The sequence below is a fragment of the Leopardus geoffroyi genome, chromosome C1, assembly GCF_018350155.1.
Source record: "Leopardus geoffroyi isolate Oge1 chromosome C1, O.geoffroyi_Oge1_pat1.0, whole genome shotgun sequence".
In the NCBI taxonomy this organism is placed as follows: Eukaryota; Metazoa; Chordata; class Mammalia; order Carnivora; family Felidae; genus Leopardus; species Leopardus geoffroyi.
In genome coordinates this window covers 149,882,581-149,904,120 of record NC_059328.1, presented here as the reverse complement: position 1 = coordinate 149,904,120, position 21,540 = coordinate 149,882,581, and the positions used below count along the sequence as shown (strand labels likewise).

Below are 21,540 nucleotides of genomic sequence, written 5' to 3'. Positions count from 1 at the left end.
ATAGCAAAACAAACAAAAAATAAACATAAACACTTTTTCAAAAATGGGCAGAGGACTTGAATAGACATTTTTCCAGAGAAGATAGGCAGATGACCAATAGGCACAGGAAAGGATACACAACACCACTAATCATCAGAAAAATGCAAATCAAAACCACAATGAGATATCACCTCACACCTTTCAGAATGGCTATCATCAAACAGATAAGAACTGACAAGTGTTGGCAAGGATGTGGAGCAAAAAGAATCCTCCCGCACTGTTGGTGGAAGCGTAAATTGCTTCAGCCACTATGGAAAACCAAATGGAGGGTCCTCAAAAAATTAAAGTGAGATTTTGCATTTCTCCAGATGCTTCCAGATGCTGCTGCTGCTACTGATCCACCCACCACCCTTCTAGCAGCAAGAGCTGCTGATACCTCTTTAGCAGCCCTTGTATCTACACTTGCTTTCTATTTTTTGGTCCCCTTCCTCGTGTTCCTACTAGTCATCTTTCAATGTTTTATTACCTGCCGGTTGGTCTGCAAAGCACATAAGCTGCTACTGAAGCCAACACAGCTGCCCATTTTAAAAGAGCTTTCTAAAGCTTTGGGACTTGCGTTTGCCAACAAAGGTCTACAATCCCTCTCAAAACGCAGGGTAATCTTATTAAGGGACCATGTGAAGTATCCTCAGCAACAAATACTCAGTGTAGCCTCTTTGTTCTCCAAGTCTCCATTCTCCAATGCCTCTCTGTGCATTTGTTTGTCTCAGAACAGTCATGCACGGTGGGTCCATTCGTCTTCCCTTATCACTCTGTCACTGCTGCCGAGCACTCGTTCAGCTGTGTGCTGCTGCTTCTTGGCTGACAAGATAATTACATTCCAGGGCAGACTGGAAGAAAGACAGGTAGTGCTCAAAAGTTCCGAAGCGACTACCTAGTCATTGCTGGTGCAGACTTCAAGATCAAGCACCTGATCTAATTAGCACACTCCCTTTGCTGCCTGCCTGCCTGTGGAATGCTGACAATTGAAAGCCTGAAGGCAAAGCAGATATCATGCAACCCAGAGACAGACATTCAGGCTACCTTGTGCCAGAAACAATTACATATTCTTTTTGGAATCTTGGGTGTCCTAGTAACACAGTCAAGCCTGGGGGTAAACTTTTGCATAATACTGGGAGCCCTGCATTTACCGATAATGAACATGAGAACCAGCAGTATAAAACCCCACAAGAATGAAAGACCTCACGGGAAGAAAGCCTTCCGATTGCCTTCAGAAGAAGGACTTATTTCAGCAAACCCTTACCGGCCCCCACTCCCCCCCAACTTGGAAGAAGCACAGTGCTCAACAAAAGCAAGGCATCATCAGCAAAGAGCTGTTTTCTTTTGACCAGATAAACAGCACAATACAGTCCCCCAGGACAAAAAAAAAAAAATTTTTTTTTTTTGCTTCTATGCTTTTGCTACTTGCTACATTTTTTTCAAGATGTAGCCTTTCCATTTGAAAGTGATTACAGCCACAACTTTTTCTTCATTTCTTTTTGCTTCTGCTAGAGAGCAAGGTGGTCCCTTCCTCGTCCATTCCTGTCACTCTCCCAAGGTTGTCCCAGAGTCCCCACAGCAGATGTTCTAGGAGCCTTGGGTTTTTGAGGATGCAGGTGTCAAAAGGCAGGAGGTGCACGGGGAAGTCGGGGGCACGTGAGGACCTCTCCGTCCCATTGTGTGGCTCCCAGAATTGGTGAATGCGTCTCATGAAGACCTGGTCCTGAGACCAGTGCCTGGGGATGGAGGGAGATTCAGAAGAGACAGCCAATGCTGTGAGTGCTGGGGAGTTTGCCAGTCTACACCTCCCCTGGGTCCGTCCCCAGGTCGAAAGAATCTGGGTAAGAACTGATTCCCCCTTGTGGCCAAATCCCTGACTGATCTGAGACCCTTCAAGAATTATCTGTACTTTCTCCAATTTAAGTGACATCTTGATGACCAGAAGCACCCTCTTGACAGTAAGAATGAATGCCTCTCTGTGCATTTGTTTGTCTCAGAGCAGTCATACATTGTGGGTTCATCTCTGTTGGGGGTTACACCCAGGAGTGGAATGGCTGGGTCATTGGATGAGCTCACGTTCAGCATTAGCAGCTACTGCCAGTTCTGCCAAGTAGTTGTACCAGTGTAGACTCCCCCGGCAAGTAGTTGAGAGCATCATCAGTTTTTTAAATCGTAGCCCTCCTAGTAGACGCATGCTGGCATCTCTTTTTGGTTTCAATTTCTATTTCTCTAATGATTAATGATGGTGAACAATTTGCCGTACTCTTCTGCCACTTGTGTGTCCATTTTTTTTTTTTTTTTTTTTCCAAACGTCTTTTCCTTGTGGATGTGTAGGAGTTGTTTGGATATTCTGGTGCCAGATCAGATGCATGTATTACATGTATTTTCTCCCACTCAGTGACTCCCTTTTACTCTCGTAAAGGCATCTTTTCACAGTGGAAATTCCTAAGTTTAAGTCCTATTTATCAATCTTTTCCTTTTCATAGATAGTGCTTTTGTGTCCTACTTAAGACATTTTTGTTACCCTTAAGGCAATGAAGATATCTCCCCTGACTTCTATAGTAATAAAAGTCAGAATAGTAGTTAAGCTTCTAAGGGAGGGGAATGACTGAGAAGCAGTGCAAGGGAGGATTCAGGGGGCTGATTACTCTCTACCTCTTGATCTTGGGGTGGTTACACCTGCTTGTTTACATTTAAAATACCCATCGAATTGTATACTTATTACTCGTATGCTGTGCATGTGTGTTATACTGCCGTTAAATTTTCTGAGAGAGAAAATGGATGAATAGAAGCTACTAATTGAAGATATACTAGGTAATGACTATGTATATACAGTGAGATATTAGAGAAAATATTTGTGGACACATTCTATAACATCATAGGTTCTCAATCTATATAAGCCAAACTTTTACTAAATGTATTTTAGCAAACAAAAAACATTCAGTAAGTATCATTTAAGGCCATAAATACTGATGTTGATTAATAATATAATATTGAAAACAATCAGTGCTGACCATAAAGTCCCTCCATATCAATGAGGCTTCACAGAAAGAGTTAAGCAAGCATAGAGCCTAAAGAGAGAAGAATTTGGTCTTACGGATTTTTTATTAAAATGCTGCTAGCAGATATATGGCAAGTCTAGCTTCCCACCTCTGATGAGGGGCATGAGTAGTGTGGTCTATATAAAATGGTGGCTTATGAGTCTCAGGTGGTGAAGAATCTTTGAGACCACAGCAGGAATGTCACAGTAGTAGGACAGAAGGGTCCAGGAGAGTAATCATCCAAGGCAGAAACCCAATCAAGATGTCCAGCTAGGATACAGTTAATACTAAACCATGTCCCAGAACCTAAACCTGGAGATGAGTGAACCCAGCAGGAAGTTCAGTCAACGCAAGAATGAAGATCACATCAGTAATGTCCCTTCTAGCACCAAAGGCAGCCAAGTATCTGCCAAGGTCCTTAGTCTGAGTGTCTTTGAAGAAAGAGCCAACCAGTAGTCTGACCATGGATAGCTGGGGTGGCAGGTGTGTAGGGGTATGCATGTGACAGCTGGTTCTAGCAGCCAGACACGGAGAAGCACTGACCTTGGAGACACTCCCCGAGAGGAGCCCAGGTGCACATGTGTGAATTTAAGAATTTTCCTCTGTATCTTTTGTTGCCTGCCCACTAAATCACCCCCTGTCCACTTCTTAGCCTCCATCCTTGACAAGGCGGAGATTTCTAAGGAGCAAAAACAGACCGTGGGACAAATAAGAAATCACTGTGGGGGCACAGTGAGCAAATAAATAGGGTGTGATGAAGGAAGTTAAGAAAACTAAGGCAATCAGAAAAAGCCAACTTTGCAAACATGAATGAGAAAAGCAACCTCAGGAACTCCTGGGTGGCATGGTGGTGGGAGAGGGAGAAAGTCCATAATTAGGATAACCCATGGGCAGATAACAGGGAATTGAAGCCCAAGAAATTCAAGCCCAAGAAGCTGGCATTTCTAATTAGCTCATGAAACATCGTGTTTTTAGAGTTCACCATTTCTTATATCCAAGAGTTATCCTTTACAGTCACAGCGCTATAATTTATCACATCCAGGCATGCAAAATCATCCTTTTTCTAACATTAAACATGTTTAATAAGAACAATTTATAATAGCACTTTAGGGCTTTAATGAAAGAAAGACGTTTGACACACGATATTTACAGTAATCATAATACTACAAGATTTAAAGTATAATTTTTTACAGTGTTAGATCAGGAAGCCAAATTGTCCATGTTTTTAGTTAATTATTTGCAATGCTTTTGGGAGGAATCAGCATCCAGAAATTAATTACTAGTTTTCCTCTACACAATTGTCAGTGTTATCACAGGGTGCTGCCTCTAGCTGCCAACTCCTTTATACCCTCGCTCTGGTAGCAATCAGCAAATGCAATTAATGTTAAACCACTTGTCCTAATAGCCAAACGTCATACCACATGCAGGATCATAATTGTGCTTTGGGAAGTAGATGGATTTGGCTGTGTTAACCAAGAATTAACCCAAAATCTAGAGGCCACTTGAACTAGTGCTTGTGGACAGTACCCTTTATACCTTGGCCTTGGAGAAACCAGGACATTTTTCAAGGCTAGCAGTTGTATGCAAAGCTAAGAGCCTTGAGATTCTTTTTTGAAAAGATCTAAACCTTTCTTTGTCAAGCTTTAAAGTTTTCCTTTGCCTTCTCTTTTGGGACCAGTCAAATTTACACACATTCCAGCTCCACTTGAGTGAAATTCAAGTTCCTATTTAGGTATTCGCTGTTAACCACAGGTCTCATGCTTCACAGCCCTTTTGACATGTGTTTATTTGAAAAGGTAAGTCAATGAACCGGTGCCTTTCTCATATTTGACAAGTTCTACCTGACTCAGGGAAACAGAGTGGGGCCCACCTTCAATAGGCAGTGATGTGGGGCACTGGGTAATAGGAGGAATGTTCCTCCCTGGTTTACTGTCCATGACCCCTTCGATAATAAAACTCAGGGTCAAGGCAGAATCACAACTGCCACTTTTAAGAATTCAGATTTCCATCAACTTCAAACATAAACACAATCAGGAACATGGAAAGAAGTGGAATATTACAGAACCCACCAATTAAAAGCAGCATCCATTTTTCCATCCTGGAGGTGTAGAAAACCTGAACTTAACCCAGGTACCCACCTCTAGCAAGTACCTCCTAGAACATGTTGGTGTTCTAAAGTCACCCCTGCTTCATTTGTTCCTCCCCTTGGCTCGCCTCGATCTGATCCATTGATATAGTATCACGATTATAATCAATAATTATTACTAATTTTCACTTATTTTTGTACATGTTTTAAGCTACTTAAATCTTCTTTGGAATAAGACAGAATAGCATTATGTTTGAACAAAGAGGAGGTGCCCTAAATCCTTCAGTCAAAACTTACTTTCTATTTCTACATACACTTTTAATAAATTCAGTCATCTGATTTCACAACACACAGCAACTCAGAAGACCACAGCTGACAAAAAGAGTGATTGTCTCTTCCTGACGTAGCACAGCATATTAAGCCTGCTTAATAGACATTGTTGAATGCAACAGTAAATGAATAAATGAGAAAATTGGTAGGTGAGTGATACCTTACAGCTTAACAAGGAGAAGATAGAAACTATTTAAAAACAAATAAAAGAAGCAAAAAGCATAGCAGTTGGGGTCCACTTGGTATGAGTGTGATCTATCCGTGGATTTTAGAAGTCTTTGATTATAGACCTATAACTCATATTGATAAGTACGGCTGTTTCTTCAAGAAAAAAGTCCAGGTGTGCTTGGGAATCTTTCTTAGGAAGACAGATATGTGCACCATACACTTCAGGAAACTTTTCATTTGAAAATAAGTATTAAAACATAAAACTTAAGGGAGGGGTAATTTTCAGCAGTCTGGAAAATTCCCTTCCTTGCAATGCCTCATTTCCCTGGTCATGATTGATATCTAGAGTGTGAATAAACTAATGTTGTGAGTTCTCCTCAGGTGGGAATGACATCTCAGAGAAGGATGTAAGTGCAGAATTCAGATGGTTTAGAGATAGGTTCTGACTGAGTCAGTCATGATGAGTGGGGACTCAGTTCCAGTCAACCCCAGCACCGTGGTGACATCCCTACAAGAGTGCTCGTTACTGCTAGGAAAGGGGGTTAACAGCAAGCATCCACATAACTCACTCCTTTCCTCCACCAAACAATTGACAATTAAGACCCTTGGGCTGAATGACTTGGAGAGCACCTGATGGCAGAGAAAGTTCCATAACATTACAAAAAGAGAAGAAAACTCCTGGTAGCATGCTCGTAATATTTTGGACAAAGGATGTTCCGCAAATGGAAGATGGTATATAAGTGCTATTATTATTTGAGACTTGACTCCAGTTGTGACATAAATCACAGCTCTAGTCGAAGGCAACCACAGACACTTGATATCCCCAATGGCAGTCTAGTTCCCACTTGCATGCAGGAAGCAGCATCAGGCAGGACTACAGTTTCAGGAGAAACACTCATTTATCACCAGGATCCTGTTTCCCCTGGCCAGTTAAATAGAAGTGATCTCAACCAGCAGGTTGAAACCCACAGGTAGTGTTTCTTGATCACAGTGAACAGATTGACTTATTCTTTTTTGTTTACAGAATTATGCAAAACTCATTCCTGGAGCTACAGTAGGGCTACTTCAGAAGGACTCTGGAAACATTCTCCAGCTGATCATCTCAGCTTACGAAGTATGATATTTTACAGTTGGCTCTTTTTACTTTCCTTTTTTTTTATTATTTTTTTCATTCAGTTTTGGTATTCAAAAACTCAGATGTGTTTTAGGCAGTTAAGTGCATTCTGATTTGTTAGTAGAAAGAGTACTTATCCAAAGAAAATCTCTCTGCCTTAACGTGCAGCCAAAATATAAATTTTGTTCACATTATTTGCAGATATCCTTCCTGAAAAGTGAGGCAGAAGGTAGAGAAATCATAACCTGATCATAAAGTTAAGGTTATTTTTATAATAATAACCAATAGCAGCACTGTCACTTGCAAAACTTTAATTCTATTGAAAAGACTCCACAAGTCCTATAATTAAGCTCCCCTTTTCTCTACCTGAAAAAAAAATTAGTTTAAAATGAGTAACTGAACTATGTGAAGAACTAACTCCACAGGCTTAATGAGACCACCTCATTACTCAAGGAAAAGAAAAAAGACAAAAGTGTATCAGGAACACCACTTTGTGGATTCTCTACTTTTGAGAACCAAGGAATTTTTCATTTTTATGGATATATATGTAGAAAGATATAGATAGATCTCTCTCTCTCTCTCTCTACATATATATATATATATGTATGTATATATGTACACATATGTACACATATGTATACATATATACAAAAATATACATTTTTTTTTGCCTGGACTTTGGAAAATAGTACATCAGGTAAGCATTCCTCCCTTAAAATAAAATACATAGCTATGGAGTTTCTATGTTCTCTTGCCTTGTCCCCATTTCATAATTCAATTAATCATTGGTAGATGGCCAGTTACCAACTCTTTTTTATTTTGGTTCCTAAGTATCATTCCCCTTTTTTGCCTCCACTTACATAGAAAAAACATACATACACACGTGCACGCACACACACACACACACACAGATGGAAATGAAGATTTAAATTAGGACAGAAATGATGGGGCACCTGGGTGGCTCAATCAGTTGAGCATCTGACTCTTGATTTTGGCTCAGGTCATGATCCCAGGGTAGTGGGATTGAACCCTTTGTCAGCTCAACAGATGTGTCCATCAAAATTACAGGATGAGGTATTTTTTGTTTTTTGCTTTTTTAACTTATATCCTCAGAAACTTCAGTTTCCTTGGCTCACATCAAAATTTAACTACCACATTAGCTCAGGCTTGAAATTCTTCCAGATAGGAAAGCTTGTCAACAAAATACTATGAAAACCTTCCTCTCTCTTATGCAGTAATTAAAGTTTTAATGTGTAGAATCTGATAAAATCACATAGCACTCCTCCATGCATTAGAACACACTCCATTTTCTCAAAAGTGTTGGCCACTAACATCTTCAAAGGAATTACGCAAATGAGAAAATTATAAACGTCAAAAACATTTCTCCCTCTTGTTTGACCAGCCCCTTCCGTGCTGCCAGGGGTTCTGTCTCACTTTGTGGTCCCAAATTGCTCACATAACTTACAGGGTAGTTGAATCAAGGCATCAAACATTTGAAGTGAATCTCATTTTACTGTTTCAAAAATATAAACAAGTGTTTATAATTCTTACACTATATAATCTTGCTCCAGAGTTGTTACTGTAACTTCATGATTCACTGAATCAAGTATGTAATAGATTTTGGCACTAGTTCAAATTATTTTTCTATTCTGTTATTTTAAAATGTATTCGACAAAGACATTAAAATATGAGAATCCATTGACTGGATTTCTTTCTAGTCTATAAAAAGAGAGAAAGGAAAGAGAATAGACTGAGAGAAAAGATAAAGCACTTCTGATTAACTTCCAGTGGGGTAGAGCTACACAATTTGTGTTTATAACTAGTGACTACAAACTGCAGCTCAGTATTTTACAGTGCCATATTGACATGAAAACCCTTAAACACCAGATGTGTATTCATCCGACCATCATTCACTAATTTTCTGCCTTCTTTAACCACCTAATAGAAGCTACTGAAATATCAGTGCTCCCAAGGGTAAGTTCTTCTACTAGCATTTAATTTTTTTTTAATGTCTATTTATTTTTGAGAGAGAGAGAGAGAGAGAGAGAGAGAGAGAGAGAGTAAACGGGGGAGGGGCAGAGAGAGAAGGAGACACAGAATCCAAAGCAGGCTCCAGGCTCTGAGCTGTCAGCACAGAGCCCAACATGGGACTCGAACTCATGAGCTGTGAGATCATGACCTGAGCAGAAGTTGGATGCTCAACCGACTGAGCCACCCAGGCGTCCCTAGCATTTAGGCTACAGAAGGAAAATGACTTGGTTTGGTTTGTTTTGCCTGGTTCATAATAGATGCTCAGTAAATTAATGATAGGATGAAAATATACAAATAAATATTTATATCCTTTCTTTGGGAAATTCACATTAAAATATTCCTGGTGAATTCTGCAATGTGATATTCCAATTATATCAATGCTAAGATCTCCCTTATTTTGGTCAGATCATGTCACCCACTGCTCCTAATTTCAAATCTACGGAACAGACTTGCAGGTCATATCCCTCACCTCTTTTGCTCCTGACTCACTGTGCCACTGTCTCTAACATTACTCTTGCCTTAACTCTTGATGATTTCAGTCTAAGTATACATATATTCCTTCCCGTACCCTGCCCTCTGTTTCTTGAACTCTGTTTCTAAAATGATCTAGTCCCCCTCTCTTGTCATACCTTAAAGCTTGTCATTGCCAATAGACTCTCTCTAATCTCAGTTTCATGTAACCCATTCTCTGCTCACCACTTCCAAGCTTTTCAGCTCACCCCGGCGAATTCCCTTTGTATTTCTTCCAACCCATCAGGATCTCCAACTAATTAACCTTACCTTCTCTGTCTCTCTCTCTCTCTCTCTCTCTCTTTAGTTCAAGTGACTCTACCCTCTCTTTGTAGTTCCTCATCTCCTTGATGTCCTCTTTTGCCTGGGCCCCAAGCTTAAATTCCACCATCACGATCACTCTGTAGACATACCCTCAGCTCCCCTACCCCTTACGGCTCCACTGAGGTCGCTTAGCCAATCATGGTCCTGGTTAAACCCAACTGTCCATTCACCCTGCACAACTGAACAGGAAAGGGAAAAACATACAATCATGCTAACTGGTCTCACTTTAAATTCATGATCATGTACTTGAAGTGGTTCCTCAATGCCACCCAGCAACCACGCTGTACTTCTCTAGGAGACATCCAAGTGGAGACGTCCACGAGTCAGTTGATACATTAGTTGGCAGTTCAGGAGGGTAACCTGGACTCTCCTAAACCTAATTCACCAACAGTTTTCTCCTTCTCAATTGATGGTAATTCCATCCTTCATGTTGCGAGGGCTAAAAAGCTTGAAATGATCCTTGACTCCCCTCTTTCTCTTACCCTGCGCTTTTAATCCATCAGAAAACCTTGCCGGCTCTATCTTCAAAATTATTTAGAATTTGATCCAGACACCACCTTCACTGCCCTCATCCTTGTCAGACCCACCATCTTCACTCACATGAATGACTGCAAAAGCCTCCTAAATGCTATTTCTCATTTCTACCTTTGGTTTCCTACATTCTGTTTTCAAGAAAACAAAACAAAACAAAACAAAACAAAACACAACCTCAATTTTCCTTTAAAAATATTAAGTCAGGTCATATCACTCTTCTATAGATAACCCTAATTATGTTCTCATTTTACATAGAGTAAATGCCAAATTCTTTAAAACTGCCTCCTAGGACCCTACCAGATCTGTTCTCCTCCACTCCTTTACCTCTGTGACTTCACCTCCTATTACACCAACTGTCTCTGCTCCAGTACAGCAACTCTGGCCTCCTTGCTGTTCTATTTCTAGAGCAAGCGAGTCCTAGGACAGGCTCCTGCTCAGGGCTTTTGCACCGACCGTACCCTGTTCCTGGAACACTCTTTTGACATGTGCCTGCATGCTATTTAACTCTGCACTTCCTTGAAATGTCACCTTACTTCCTACTGCAACTACTTTTTTAAAGAATTGCAGACACTCTCTTAATCTTCATTATCCCACCCTAACTTTTTTTCATAGCATTTATCACCTTCTAGCATGCTGCATAGTTTTATGTATTATGCTGTTTCCTTTCTGAATGTAAACCACAAAAGGTCAGCTATTTTAGTGGTTTTTGCCTCCCAAGCACTTAGAACAGTATCTAGCACATATTGGACACTCAATAAATATTTTCTGGGTGAATAAAGTTATAATATAACTATTTGAAATGAAACAGATGAAAAGAGTACATTTTAATGCTAAATTGGCAGAATTTGAAATCTTAAGACATGATAGAAATAATCTTTAAGGGGTGCCTGGGTGGCTCAGTCGGTTGGGTGTCCAACTTTAACTCAGATCATGATCTCACGGTCTGTGAGTTCAAGCCCCGCATCAGGCTGTGTGCTGACAGCTCAGAGCCTGGAGCCTGCTTCGGATTCTGTGTCTCCCTCTCTCTCTGCCCCTCCCCCACTCATGCTCTGTGTCTCTCTTCCTCTCTCAAAAATAAATAAACATTTTAAAAAAACTTTTAAGAAAAAGAAAAGACATAATCTTTAAGACTGAGAAATGACACTTCAATCTCCATTGATGAAGACCATATTCTGAAAAGTCAGCCTTATGTCCATCTACTGAAGGTGTGTTGGTATGGGGCAAATATAAAAAAAAGGAAGAAGAAGAAGAATGACTGAGAATTTATAGTCAGTGACTTAGAATTTGGAGGAAGGCGGGTCATATTACTATGCAGTTGGCAAAATTATACTTAAGGAAAATTTGAGGCTGAATATGCTTTTAAAATTCCAGGAGTATAGGGACTCAAGTCTTCTTAGATGAACTGAAGTATTACTTAATTCATAATGTTTTACAACTTATTTTTATTGTTTTTTTTGTTTTTAAAAGTTTGTTTTGTTCTCTAGAGACTTTTTATTTTGCAAAAGAAAGAAGAATAAAGTCTACATAATAACACTAGCTTTCCTCATAACAAATAGCTCTTTCTTCTCCTTCCCTGACATTCTTCCTCCTGTAAAACCTTGCCTTTATCTCCCTTCTGCCATAACCCATATGCTTCCTATCTAGTCTTTCTTTCTTCCATCTACGTCATCATATATACCAACCACTCCCGGTTCCTGATCCTCATGCCTCAGGCCGGGGTGAACGCAACAACGTCCCAGCTTTCTTGACTCCTGTCTTCCTACCACATCTGTAAGTCTGTAAGTCTGATAGACCATGAATCTGTCCTGCACACACCTTCCAGAGAACTTCCCTGCAGCTGTATTTTCAGTAGAACGGGTCCCTGCTTCAAAGCTATAGGGAATGTTTCCCATGGGTCTTAACTCATCTCTCCAAACCTCAAGGCTATTTGTTGTCTGGTGTCTCCCAGGACAGTAGGAGTTGGGGCTTCGTCTGAGCCCCACTTGTCTGCATTCCACACCACTCTTGGCCCTGAACTTTCTCTTTTCTGGTCCCCTCACCTGAAATACCACTGTCATCCTCTCCACACATCTACATCCAACATAGCCATTAAGGGCTTCTATACTTCCAGCCTTCAGTGACCACTCTCTTTTCTGAACTGTCCCAAACCCACATCTGTGTTATGCAATTTTTTTTAACTTAGTGATACATCAGTTGACTTGGACATTAACTGCTTTACTTGTTCCATCTGGTTTTTTTCAGCAAAATGGTAATCATCTTGAGGGCACAAATCCCATTTTACACTCATCCCCCAGACCTGACTCCACACTGATAATGTACAATAGGTACTTGATAAATTCCAATATTGATTTTAAGGAACAGTTTCTCCCACATTTTAACATCTCTAAAATTGGGATGTGTTTTATGATTAATGGTGTCTTACAAATGCTGTCAACTGCAAATGTATGAAATCGGCTGTAACTGTACATGTAGTTGTCACCTGAATTCATTAAGTACACCATTGGTAGGTAGTACAGGTGTTGAATGTAATTGCCATTTTAAAATACCTTCAAAAAGTTTGCACTATGATTTGATGCTGAAATGAAAAGTTATTGTGTATGCAGAAATGTACCAAAACAGAGCAGCAGGGTATCAATTTGATATCAGTGAAGCAAACATTCATTGTTGAAGGAATGACTATAATTCTGTATTCCATGCAAAGCAACAACCAGCTGCTTTCTGTGACCTAAGAAATGATGATACTTACAAGTAAAGGAAGCTACTATATTTTGTTACTGAGATGCAAGCAAAAAAATAAAAAAGGCTTTTATATGCCAGGCAGTGCAACTGAGGGCTGGAGAATTTGCCAAATCCTTCAGAATGTGTACAATAATTTTCAAAGAAATGATAGACTGATACGATTGATTTAGATGTTGCACAGAGCGATCTTGAGATATTTTGTCATAATATCATTGTCATAAAATAATGGTGTGTTTTATAATTGATGCCATCTTAGATTCAATAAAATATGACATGTATTTGTGTGTGTGCATGTGTGCGTGCCTGTGTGTGTGTGTGCGTGTGTGCATGTGTATCTTGCTGGCTTTGTTGTTTGATTGATGGTATAGTGAATTTCTTCTAGACTCAATTTAATTTTATTCATTGGAGCTTAATGAACATGATTCATGGATTCTTCTGGTTGTATTTTGTGGTTGTGACTTTAACTCTTTGTGTCCTCACCAAAGGAACTCCGGTCTGAGGTGGAACTGGAAGTGTTAGGAGACACGGAGGGACTCAACCTGTCTTTCACAGCGATCTGTAACAACGGTGCCCTCTTCCCACACCAAAAGAAATGCTCTCACATGAAGGTGGGAGACACAGTAAGTAGAGGGTCAATAGGTTGTCTGAAAAAAAATATTCAGGTAAGTCAGAAGTTACCTTATTGCACCGAAGCTGAATTTTTTTCCTTTCAAGACTTTCAAAAGGAATTTTCAAAAATTTTGTAAGAAATGCTTTTGGAAGAGCCGATCCCCATGCAGCTGTTTCCTCCCATGCATTTTGGGAGGCTACAAGAAGATAATTAGAGTTTTCTTTTCCAGGCTTCATTCAACGTGACCGTGAGTATACCAAACTGCGAGAGAAGAAACAGGCACATTATCGTAAAGCCCGTGGGGCTGGGGGACACCCTAGAAATACTTGTCAGTCCGGAATGCAACTGCAATTGTCAGAAAGAAGTGGAAGTGAACAGCTCCAAATGCCACAACGGGAACGGGTCCTTCCAGTGTGGGGTGTGTGCCTGCAACCCTGGCCACATGGGTCCTCGCTGTGAGTGCGGGGAGGACACGCTGAGCACAGACTCCTGCAAGGAGGCCCCGGATCACCCCTCCTGCAGTGGAAGAGGCGACTGCTACTGTGGGCAGTGCATCTGCCACTTGTCTCCCTACGGAAACATTTATGGGCCCTACTGCCAGTGTGACGACTTCTCCTGCGTGAGACACAAAGGGCTGCTCTGCGGAGGTAGGCGGCGTCTAAGTCCACCTCACACTGGCTGTGCAAGTATCGAGGAGGGGCCTTGCATCCTTTGAACCTTCCACAGTTGCCTGGGCATAGTAGGTGCTCAATAAGTATTTGCTGATCAAGTGAATGGGTTAATCTCTAGACGTAAGGTAACTGATCTTCTCTTGTAGTTTTTCTGGCTCTTACATTCTCTTGGGGTGAGATGCCTGCCAATTCAATTTACATCTCTATCGTTGTTTCCCTAAGAATAAGTAGGCAAAAGAAGGTTCTTTGGTTATTATCCAGACTTCACAAAATTGCAAGTAATCTGAACTCTATTATCTTCCAGACTTTCCTGGATCAGGTTTCCAGATATCTTACCCAACTCTTCCTAAAAAAAAAAAAGGTGGGGGGGCACCTGGGTGGCTCGGTCGGTTCACCGTCCGACTTCGGCTCAGGTCATGATCTCACCGTCTGTGAGTTTGAGCCCCGTGTCGGGCTCTGTGCTGACAGCTCGGAGCCTGGAGTCTGCTTCAGATTCTGTGTCTCCCTCTCTCTCTGCCCCTCCCCTGCTCATGCTCTGTCTCTCTCTCTGTCAAAATTAAATAAACATTAAAAAATTAAAAAAAAAAAAAGAAAGAAAATTTTTAAATAGCAGAAAAGTGTATGTTTTAAAAATCCTTTGCACATGGAAAATTGCTACAGTTTAAGACCTAGTCTAAGAATAGTTTAAGAATAACTATTATAAAGTCATTCTGATATATATCCATATATTTAAGTATAATCTATCTGCATAAGAATTACAAATGTGTTCATATTCTTTAAAATGATATAAATTTGTGTTACGACTGGAATATTAACTAACTGCTGAATTGAAGCTCCCAATGTCTCCCTTTTTCACAGTGTGTGAACAGGCAGCTTTTCAAAACAGAAAGCCATTATCTTTAAAGAAAACTAAGCAAGTTATGTTTTCAAACCACAGTGTCGGGAACATATAAAAGAGACTGATTCTCGGGAAAAAAAAGGCCTGAGAAGAGCAGCCTCAAAGAATTCCAGGCTCTTTGAAAAAACCATGTGATGCCTTTAGAAGCGTACCTCCATTTCATTTCTTTGCGGTGGCTCTTGCTACCAACAAGTTCCTCCGAGGCCGCCTTCTTTCTTCTCCCCAGAGAGAGAAAAATTTAGGGTCTGTCCAGACTGAGACACTTTTCTCTCCCCTTTCATTCAGAGGTCTATTTCCTTATTTAATGGGTGTGTTTCCAAACCCATATCAGTTCTCTTCTCACAAGATGCAGGCAGGAGACAGCCTGAAGCCTGCGGCTGTCACCATGTCTTGAACAGAATATGCTCCACAGATTCCCAGATTGCATCTCTCATAAAACTCTTTGAATAAAATATGTTCTCAAAACATTTGAAATTACCTTTCAACAAAATTCTATGTGCAGCCTAATATGATATGATAGCAATAGTACCCCTACCTATATTTCACCCTTTAAATCTTAAATCAAAGAATTCCAGAGCAGGCTGAACTGTGCTTAGCAACACAGTTCTTACCGTTTCTTAATGGTCTTCTACTGCATTTGGTACCACGCATGCACACGGAATTGAACTCTTTAAAAAGAGTGGACTTGATCCGTGCCTCGTAGTTTGAGAGGTCTGGCACTAGGGCCTCTCTTTGTATCAGATACAGTGATTGCTAGAGAAGTTCTGTCTAGAAAATGCAATTATTTCTGCAGTTGGACTAAGAAAACTTCACCAATGCCTGGTTCCTTCATATTTGGGGATACTTTACAATTCTCAATCATTACTGTTTCTCAGAAGCTATTTTGTTTGTAGCAGCATCGCAAAGGATGTTACTAGATCATTAGTAACTTTCTCTTTAAAAAGGTATAATAGGGCGCCTGGGTGGCGCAGTCGGTTAAGCGTCCGACTTCAGCCAGGTCACGATCTCGCGGTCCGTGAGTTCGAGCCCTGCGTCGGGCTCTGGGCTGATGGCTCAGAGCCTGGAGCCTGTTTCCGATTCTGTGTCTCCCTCTCTCTCTGCCCCTCCCCTGTTCATGCTCTGTCTCTCTCTGTCCCAAAAATAAATAAACGTTGAAAAAAAAAATTAAAAAAATTAAAAAAAATAAAAAAATAAAAAAATAAAAAGGTATAATAAAAGCAAGTACTATTATTCAAATTCAACAAATAGTTGTGGAGCACCTACTAGGTGCCTGGCATTGCATTTTGCGCAGGGATGAAAACTGTGACTGGCTCTGTGGTTACTGTCGTTTGTAACAGAGGCCAGAGTGTGCTACCGATTCACTTCTCGTGCAGATCTCTCTGATTTTACAACTAATTCGCCCTGCAATGTGCCACTTCTCTGAAGGGCTATTACTACAAGGTTCTTCTTCGTGTACTTTCTTTCATCCACCTATAAGTACTCCATTGATTTATTCCCTTGCCCAAATTCCATTAGTCCTTTGTATTTTGATTCTAAGAGACGGGAAACTAACAGGCAAAAGGCATTACAGAAAATACTTCCTGCCATTATGCACTTACAATTATCAGTCAATGGCATTCCAGAAAGATCTATCCCTCTGAAAAGAGCTTGACCATTTTTTTTTTATCTTTGTTTATCATCTTGCCTCTGCATGAAGCCATTTTGTGGGTCTTGTTGTTGTTTTTGTGGTTGTGGTTATATGAGCAGGTACTTTAGATAATTGGTTGCTTGTGAATATCAACTAGCAACAATATGGTGGATGGTTCTGGAAAGCCCACAGAAAGGTTTCTAAATTCTGACAGAAGCTCTTGGAAGAGTTTTCTAAATTTCTGCTAAATAATTCTCTTTTTGTAAAGTTTATTTATTTGAGAGAGAGAGAGAGAGAGAGAAAGGGGGAGAGAGAGAGAGAATCCTAAGCAGGCTCCACACAGTCAGAGAGAAGCCCAACGTGGGACTTGAACTCATGAACCATGAGATCATGACCTGAGCCAAAATCAAGGGTCAGATGCTTAACCAACCAAGCCACCCAGGTGCCCCTCTGCCAAGTAATTCTTACATGCAGTGATACACTTGGGCATTCACAAAGGAAATGCACATTTCATTTGACAATATTTATAAATCATATTAATTTTCTGGAATAAGCTTCAATATAGAAATCTATCCTTATTTTGAGAATAAGTTTCCCCTTTTGCTGAGGAAGGAACAAAAAGCAATTGTAGTTTAGAGGATAATTTAGATGAGACATGTCTGCTGCAAGTTCCCATGTGTCTCCTCCTTCAAGCAGCTTTGCTCTGCCCTGGGTTTCTGCAGCTTTGCTCTCATTGATCTCCTACCTCTCAGTCGTCCTGGTAAGATCCTTTTTTCTGATCACATTTTAAATGCTGATGCTCTCTAGGGCTTTTTTCGCTCTATCTGCTTTCTCTACCTGATCCACAACAGCTTTAATTGCCATCTGTCTCTGATGGATCCAAACCTCAAAACTCTCTATAGATATAGATACATAGATACATATATCTGTCTATTAGAATGTCCCACAGGCCCCTCAAACTCAACAGAGCAGAAAATGAACTCATCATCTTCCCCAACCAAAGATGCTCTTCTTCCTCTGCTTCAGAACAATGTATTCATTCAACAATTAAGCACTACTCTGTGCCAGGCACCATGGATAAGGCAGCGAGCATGAGCTGGCAGCCTCCATTCCAGGTCAGTAAAAAGGTGCACCGTTCACTGAGCAGCCCAGTCTGGTTACCTGGGAAAGATTCCATCCCTCTCTCTCTTCCCCTCTCCCTCCACCCTGGCAGCAAGTGCACTATGCCCTGAGTATTCCAACCCCTGAACTGTATCCCCTTTCCTCTGCATCCCCACTGGCACTCTTAGGGCCTCATGTCTTCTCGCCTCTACTGCTGCAACACCTTCCTGAGTGGTTTTCCTATCTCTCGTCTGACCCTCTCTACTGATGCCAGGATATTACCAGACACATATGTATTTGTTCAGTCTCTCCTCTACTTAAAATTCCATAATTGTCAGGATAACAGGTCTTACTTTAGCCCATAAAGCTTTTCATGTGATTTCTGTGATGTGATGTGATTTCTGACTTTCCATGGATCTTTCCAACCCCCGCCTCCTCCAACCTCCCCTCCTGCCACAGCTCCTGTGCACCATTGGCTCTGTCTATATGAAACTACTCTGGGTATCATGCAGGTCACACAAGGGTCACCTGGGTGGCTCAGTTGGTTAAGCGTCCCACTCTTGGTTTCAGCCCAGGTCATGATCTCACAGTTTCATGAGTTCAAGCCCTGAATCGGGCTCTGGGCCAGCAGCTCAGAGCCTGCTTAGGATTCTCTTTCTCCCTTTCTCTCTGCCCCTGCCCCACTTGCACTGTCTCTGTCTCTGTCAAATAAATAAATAAAACTTAAAAAAAAAAAAAAAGCCGGTCCCATGATTACACACTTCTGTCTTTTACCTATGCTTTTTTGTCTGCTTAAGATGCATATAAACATCTTCTACCTTTTATCTGTATCTTCCAAATTCAGCTCAAGCATCACCTCTTCTGGAGAGGTCTCCAAATCTCTGGTCCAATTTGGAAACTCTCCTTCTGTGTACATAACACTTATCACACTGCATTGTATTTATTACTGGTGGTATTTATTTGCCTGTCTCCAACACTAGCCTATAAGCTTAGTGACCTTATTTAATTTTGTATCTTCATGCCTAATGCAATCTTTGGCACATGATATATGCTCAATTAAAGTTTCTTAAACAAATGAATTTGTTGAGCACTCACTGTATGCCTGCAGGACATCTAATTGGTGAATGTGAAGTAGAAGATTTACACATTATCTCATCTGACCACACCGCTGTAAGATTTTATTCCCTCTATTTGATAGATGAGGCTTTTATGATCACTCAGCTCGAATGATGTAGAGGTGGGTATTACCCAGGTCTGTGCTGCATCTCTATCTTATGGCACCATAATTAAAAGGAAAAAATTGTAAAAACAATTTAAATACACACACACACACACACACACACACATAATCACACCCCCCCTCCCCACAAGTTGCTGTTATAGGCTTCTGGATTATCTCATTTCATCTGGCTCTAAGTTCTGTTTGATATAACATCAGGTAATCAAATCAGTCTTCAGTTAAGAGACCAGATCAATAAATATACATACTTAGCAAAATTTTTTCCATAAAATATATCTATGCTCACTGCTTCCCCTCCCACCCCCACTCAACTTTTTTCTCATTCTTCTTCTTCAGTCTTTCTAATGGTGTTTAAAGGCAAAGAGAAGGGGCGCCTGAGTGGCTTAGCCTGTTAAGTGACCGACTTACGTTCAAGTCATGATCTCACGGTTCATGGGTTCGGGCCCTGGATCGGGCTCTGTGCTGACAGCTCAGATTCGGATTCTGCGTCTCCCTCTCTCTCTGCCCCTCCCCTGCTCACGCTCTGTCTCTCTGTCTCTCAAAAATAGACATTAAAAAATGAAAAACAAATAAATAAATAAAGGCAAAGAGAAAAGATGGTCCCAGAATCAGAAGTGGCGTGGGCCCTAAGCATCACCGGGTGTTTGTTTTACAGATAACGGCGACTGTGACTGCGGCGAGTGCGTGTGCAGGACGGGCTGGGCGGGCGAATACTGTAACTGCACCACCAGCACCGACGCCTGCGTCTCGGAGGACGGGGTGCTCTGCAGCGGGCGAGGGGACTGCATCTGTGGCAAGTGTGTTTGCACGAACCCGGGGGCCTCTGGACCCACCTGTGAACGTTGTCCTACCTGTGGCGATCCCTGTAACTCCAAACGGTAATGTCTCAACTTCCCTTGGTCTCTTTACTCGGACCTCATATTGCTTTTGGTGGGTTTGTTCTCCGAGCATCTGCACAAATACACAGACCCACAGGGCCCCTGTGATCGTCAACCTGGAACGTCAGTGTCCGACTTGACTTTCTTTGTCCTGCTTATCCAGGACCACAGTGTCACTCACATTCCTGCTAGAAACAAGCCTGGGGAAGCTGAGCTGATGTCCCACACTGATAACATCAGGTGGCCTTTCACTTACAATACCAGCCACACATAAGGAATACCCTGGAGGTAGACTGAGGACATCCACACTCAGTACCTTTTCAGGGGAAACAGACAAGCTTCTTTCTTATCTAGAAGTTTAAAGCTTGACCTTCCTGATTCATTCCTATCTATAGACTCGTGGAGGCAAAAAGGCAGAAAGAGGATCTTGGCTTTCCATTTCTTCCCTCTTCTTTACCTCTCGTGCCTTTTGGCACCTCCCTCTGGTTGTCATTCTACACAGCTATTGTGTTTTGTATTTTCTTTTATACCAGATGAACAACAACAACAGCAACAACATGTTTTTGTTTTCCAGTAAAAAAAAAAATCTATTCCATTGGTTGCTAGCTAACTTCTTCATGGGTAGTGGGGGCAACATTTATAGGTCAAACAAAGCAAGTCTCCAAATGGGCTGTGTGATGACACTGCAGAATATAATTTATTATACAGTGAACACTGCTTAAGCAGTTCATAGTTTCGTTAACTCAGTACCCAACATGGTAACATTTGCATTTCCAGTGTAAACTAAGTAAGCAAATCAATATTCACTCAGTGACTCCTCACCGTTCAGGTGTCAAAACTTCTCTGTCACTGTGCCTGGACATATGCCAAGAGATGTGTGGGGACATAGTTAGACTTAGTTGAACGGAATTAAATGTAAAACGTCCTTTCAGGATGTTTCTCCCGTTATTTATCTGCTTCACCTTCTCTGTAAACGTGATTTAATTTAAATCTGGTTTATATAATGTGAAATTAACAAACCAGGTAGTTTGAATTTGAGGGATCAGGTAATCTCCTTGGTGTTTATGTTAGCTTTGAGTGTTTATATTAGCTTTGAGATGTGTCCATTCTTCCATTTATTCATTCATACATTCATTTATCAAATAGATATTAAGTACCTACTGTTCACCAAGGGCACATAATGATGACTGAAACAGTTATAGTTCCTGCCATACCAGGTGCTAAGAATCTAGTGGGAAAGACAGACATTTTTTAAAGTAATTATAATGATATCTGAGCTGACAGTTACAATAAGGGATATAGAGGGGACTGTGGCACTATATGGCAGGCCTACCACCCTAGCTTGGGCAGACATCAATGAGACATACAAACGGTAGAGGTTTTAAGGGTTTCCACAATGTCCAGCAGACCCCTGCAAAGCCACTCTAAGTAAATATATAACCTAGATAAATGCAATATACTTGCAATGCAAAGGCAATTTCCAGACAAGACTTCTCTCCCCACCCCCACGTAAACTGCTGCTTCTTAGCCCTTCCTACAGAGGAATTCAGAGGTTTGCACTGTAAGAGAACTAACTGGCAGGAGTCAGGGAAGGCTTGCCTAGGGCACTGCAGTTTCAGC

General features: G+C 41.1%; 1 protein-coding gene across 4 annotated transcripts in view; it reads left to right on the top strand.

Moving 5' to 3' along the window:
* Positions 1 to 21,540, top strand: part of ITGB6 (integrin subunit beta 6) — a 131,414-nt gene that overhangs the window by 88,088 nt on the left and 21,786 nt on the right. For all 4 annotated transcript variants that reach the window (XM_045479969.1, XM_045479968.1, XM_045479967.1 and 1 more), the window contains 4 exons: positions 6,668 to 6,757; positions 13,381 to 13,515; positions 13,735 to 14,152; positions 19,698 to 19,920. In XM_045479969.1, coding sequence (XP_045335925.1) covers positions 6,668 to 6,757; positions 13,381 to 13,515; positions 13,735 to 14,152; positions 19,698 to 19,920 — 866 coding nt within the window. The remainder of the gene's footprint in view (positions 1 to 6,667; positions 6,758 to 13,380; positions 13,516 to 13,734; positions 14,153 to 19,697; positions 19,921 to 21,540) is intronic.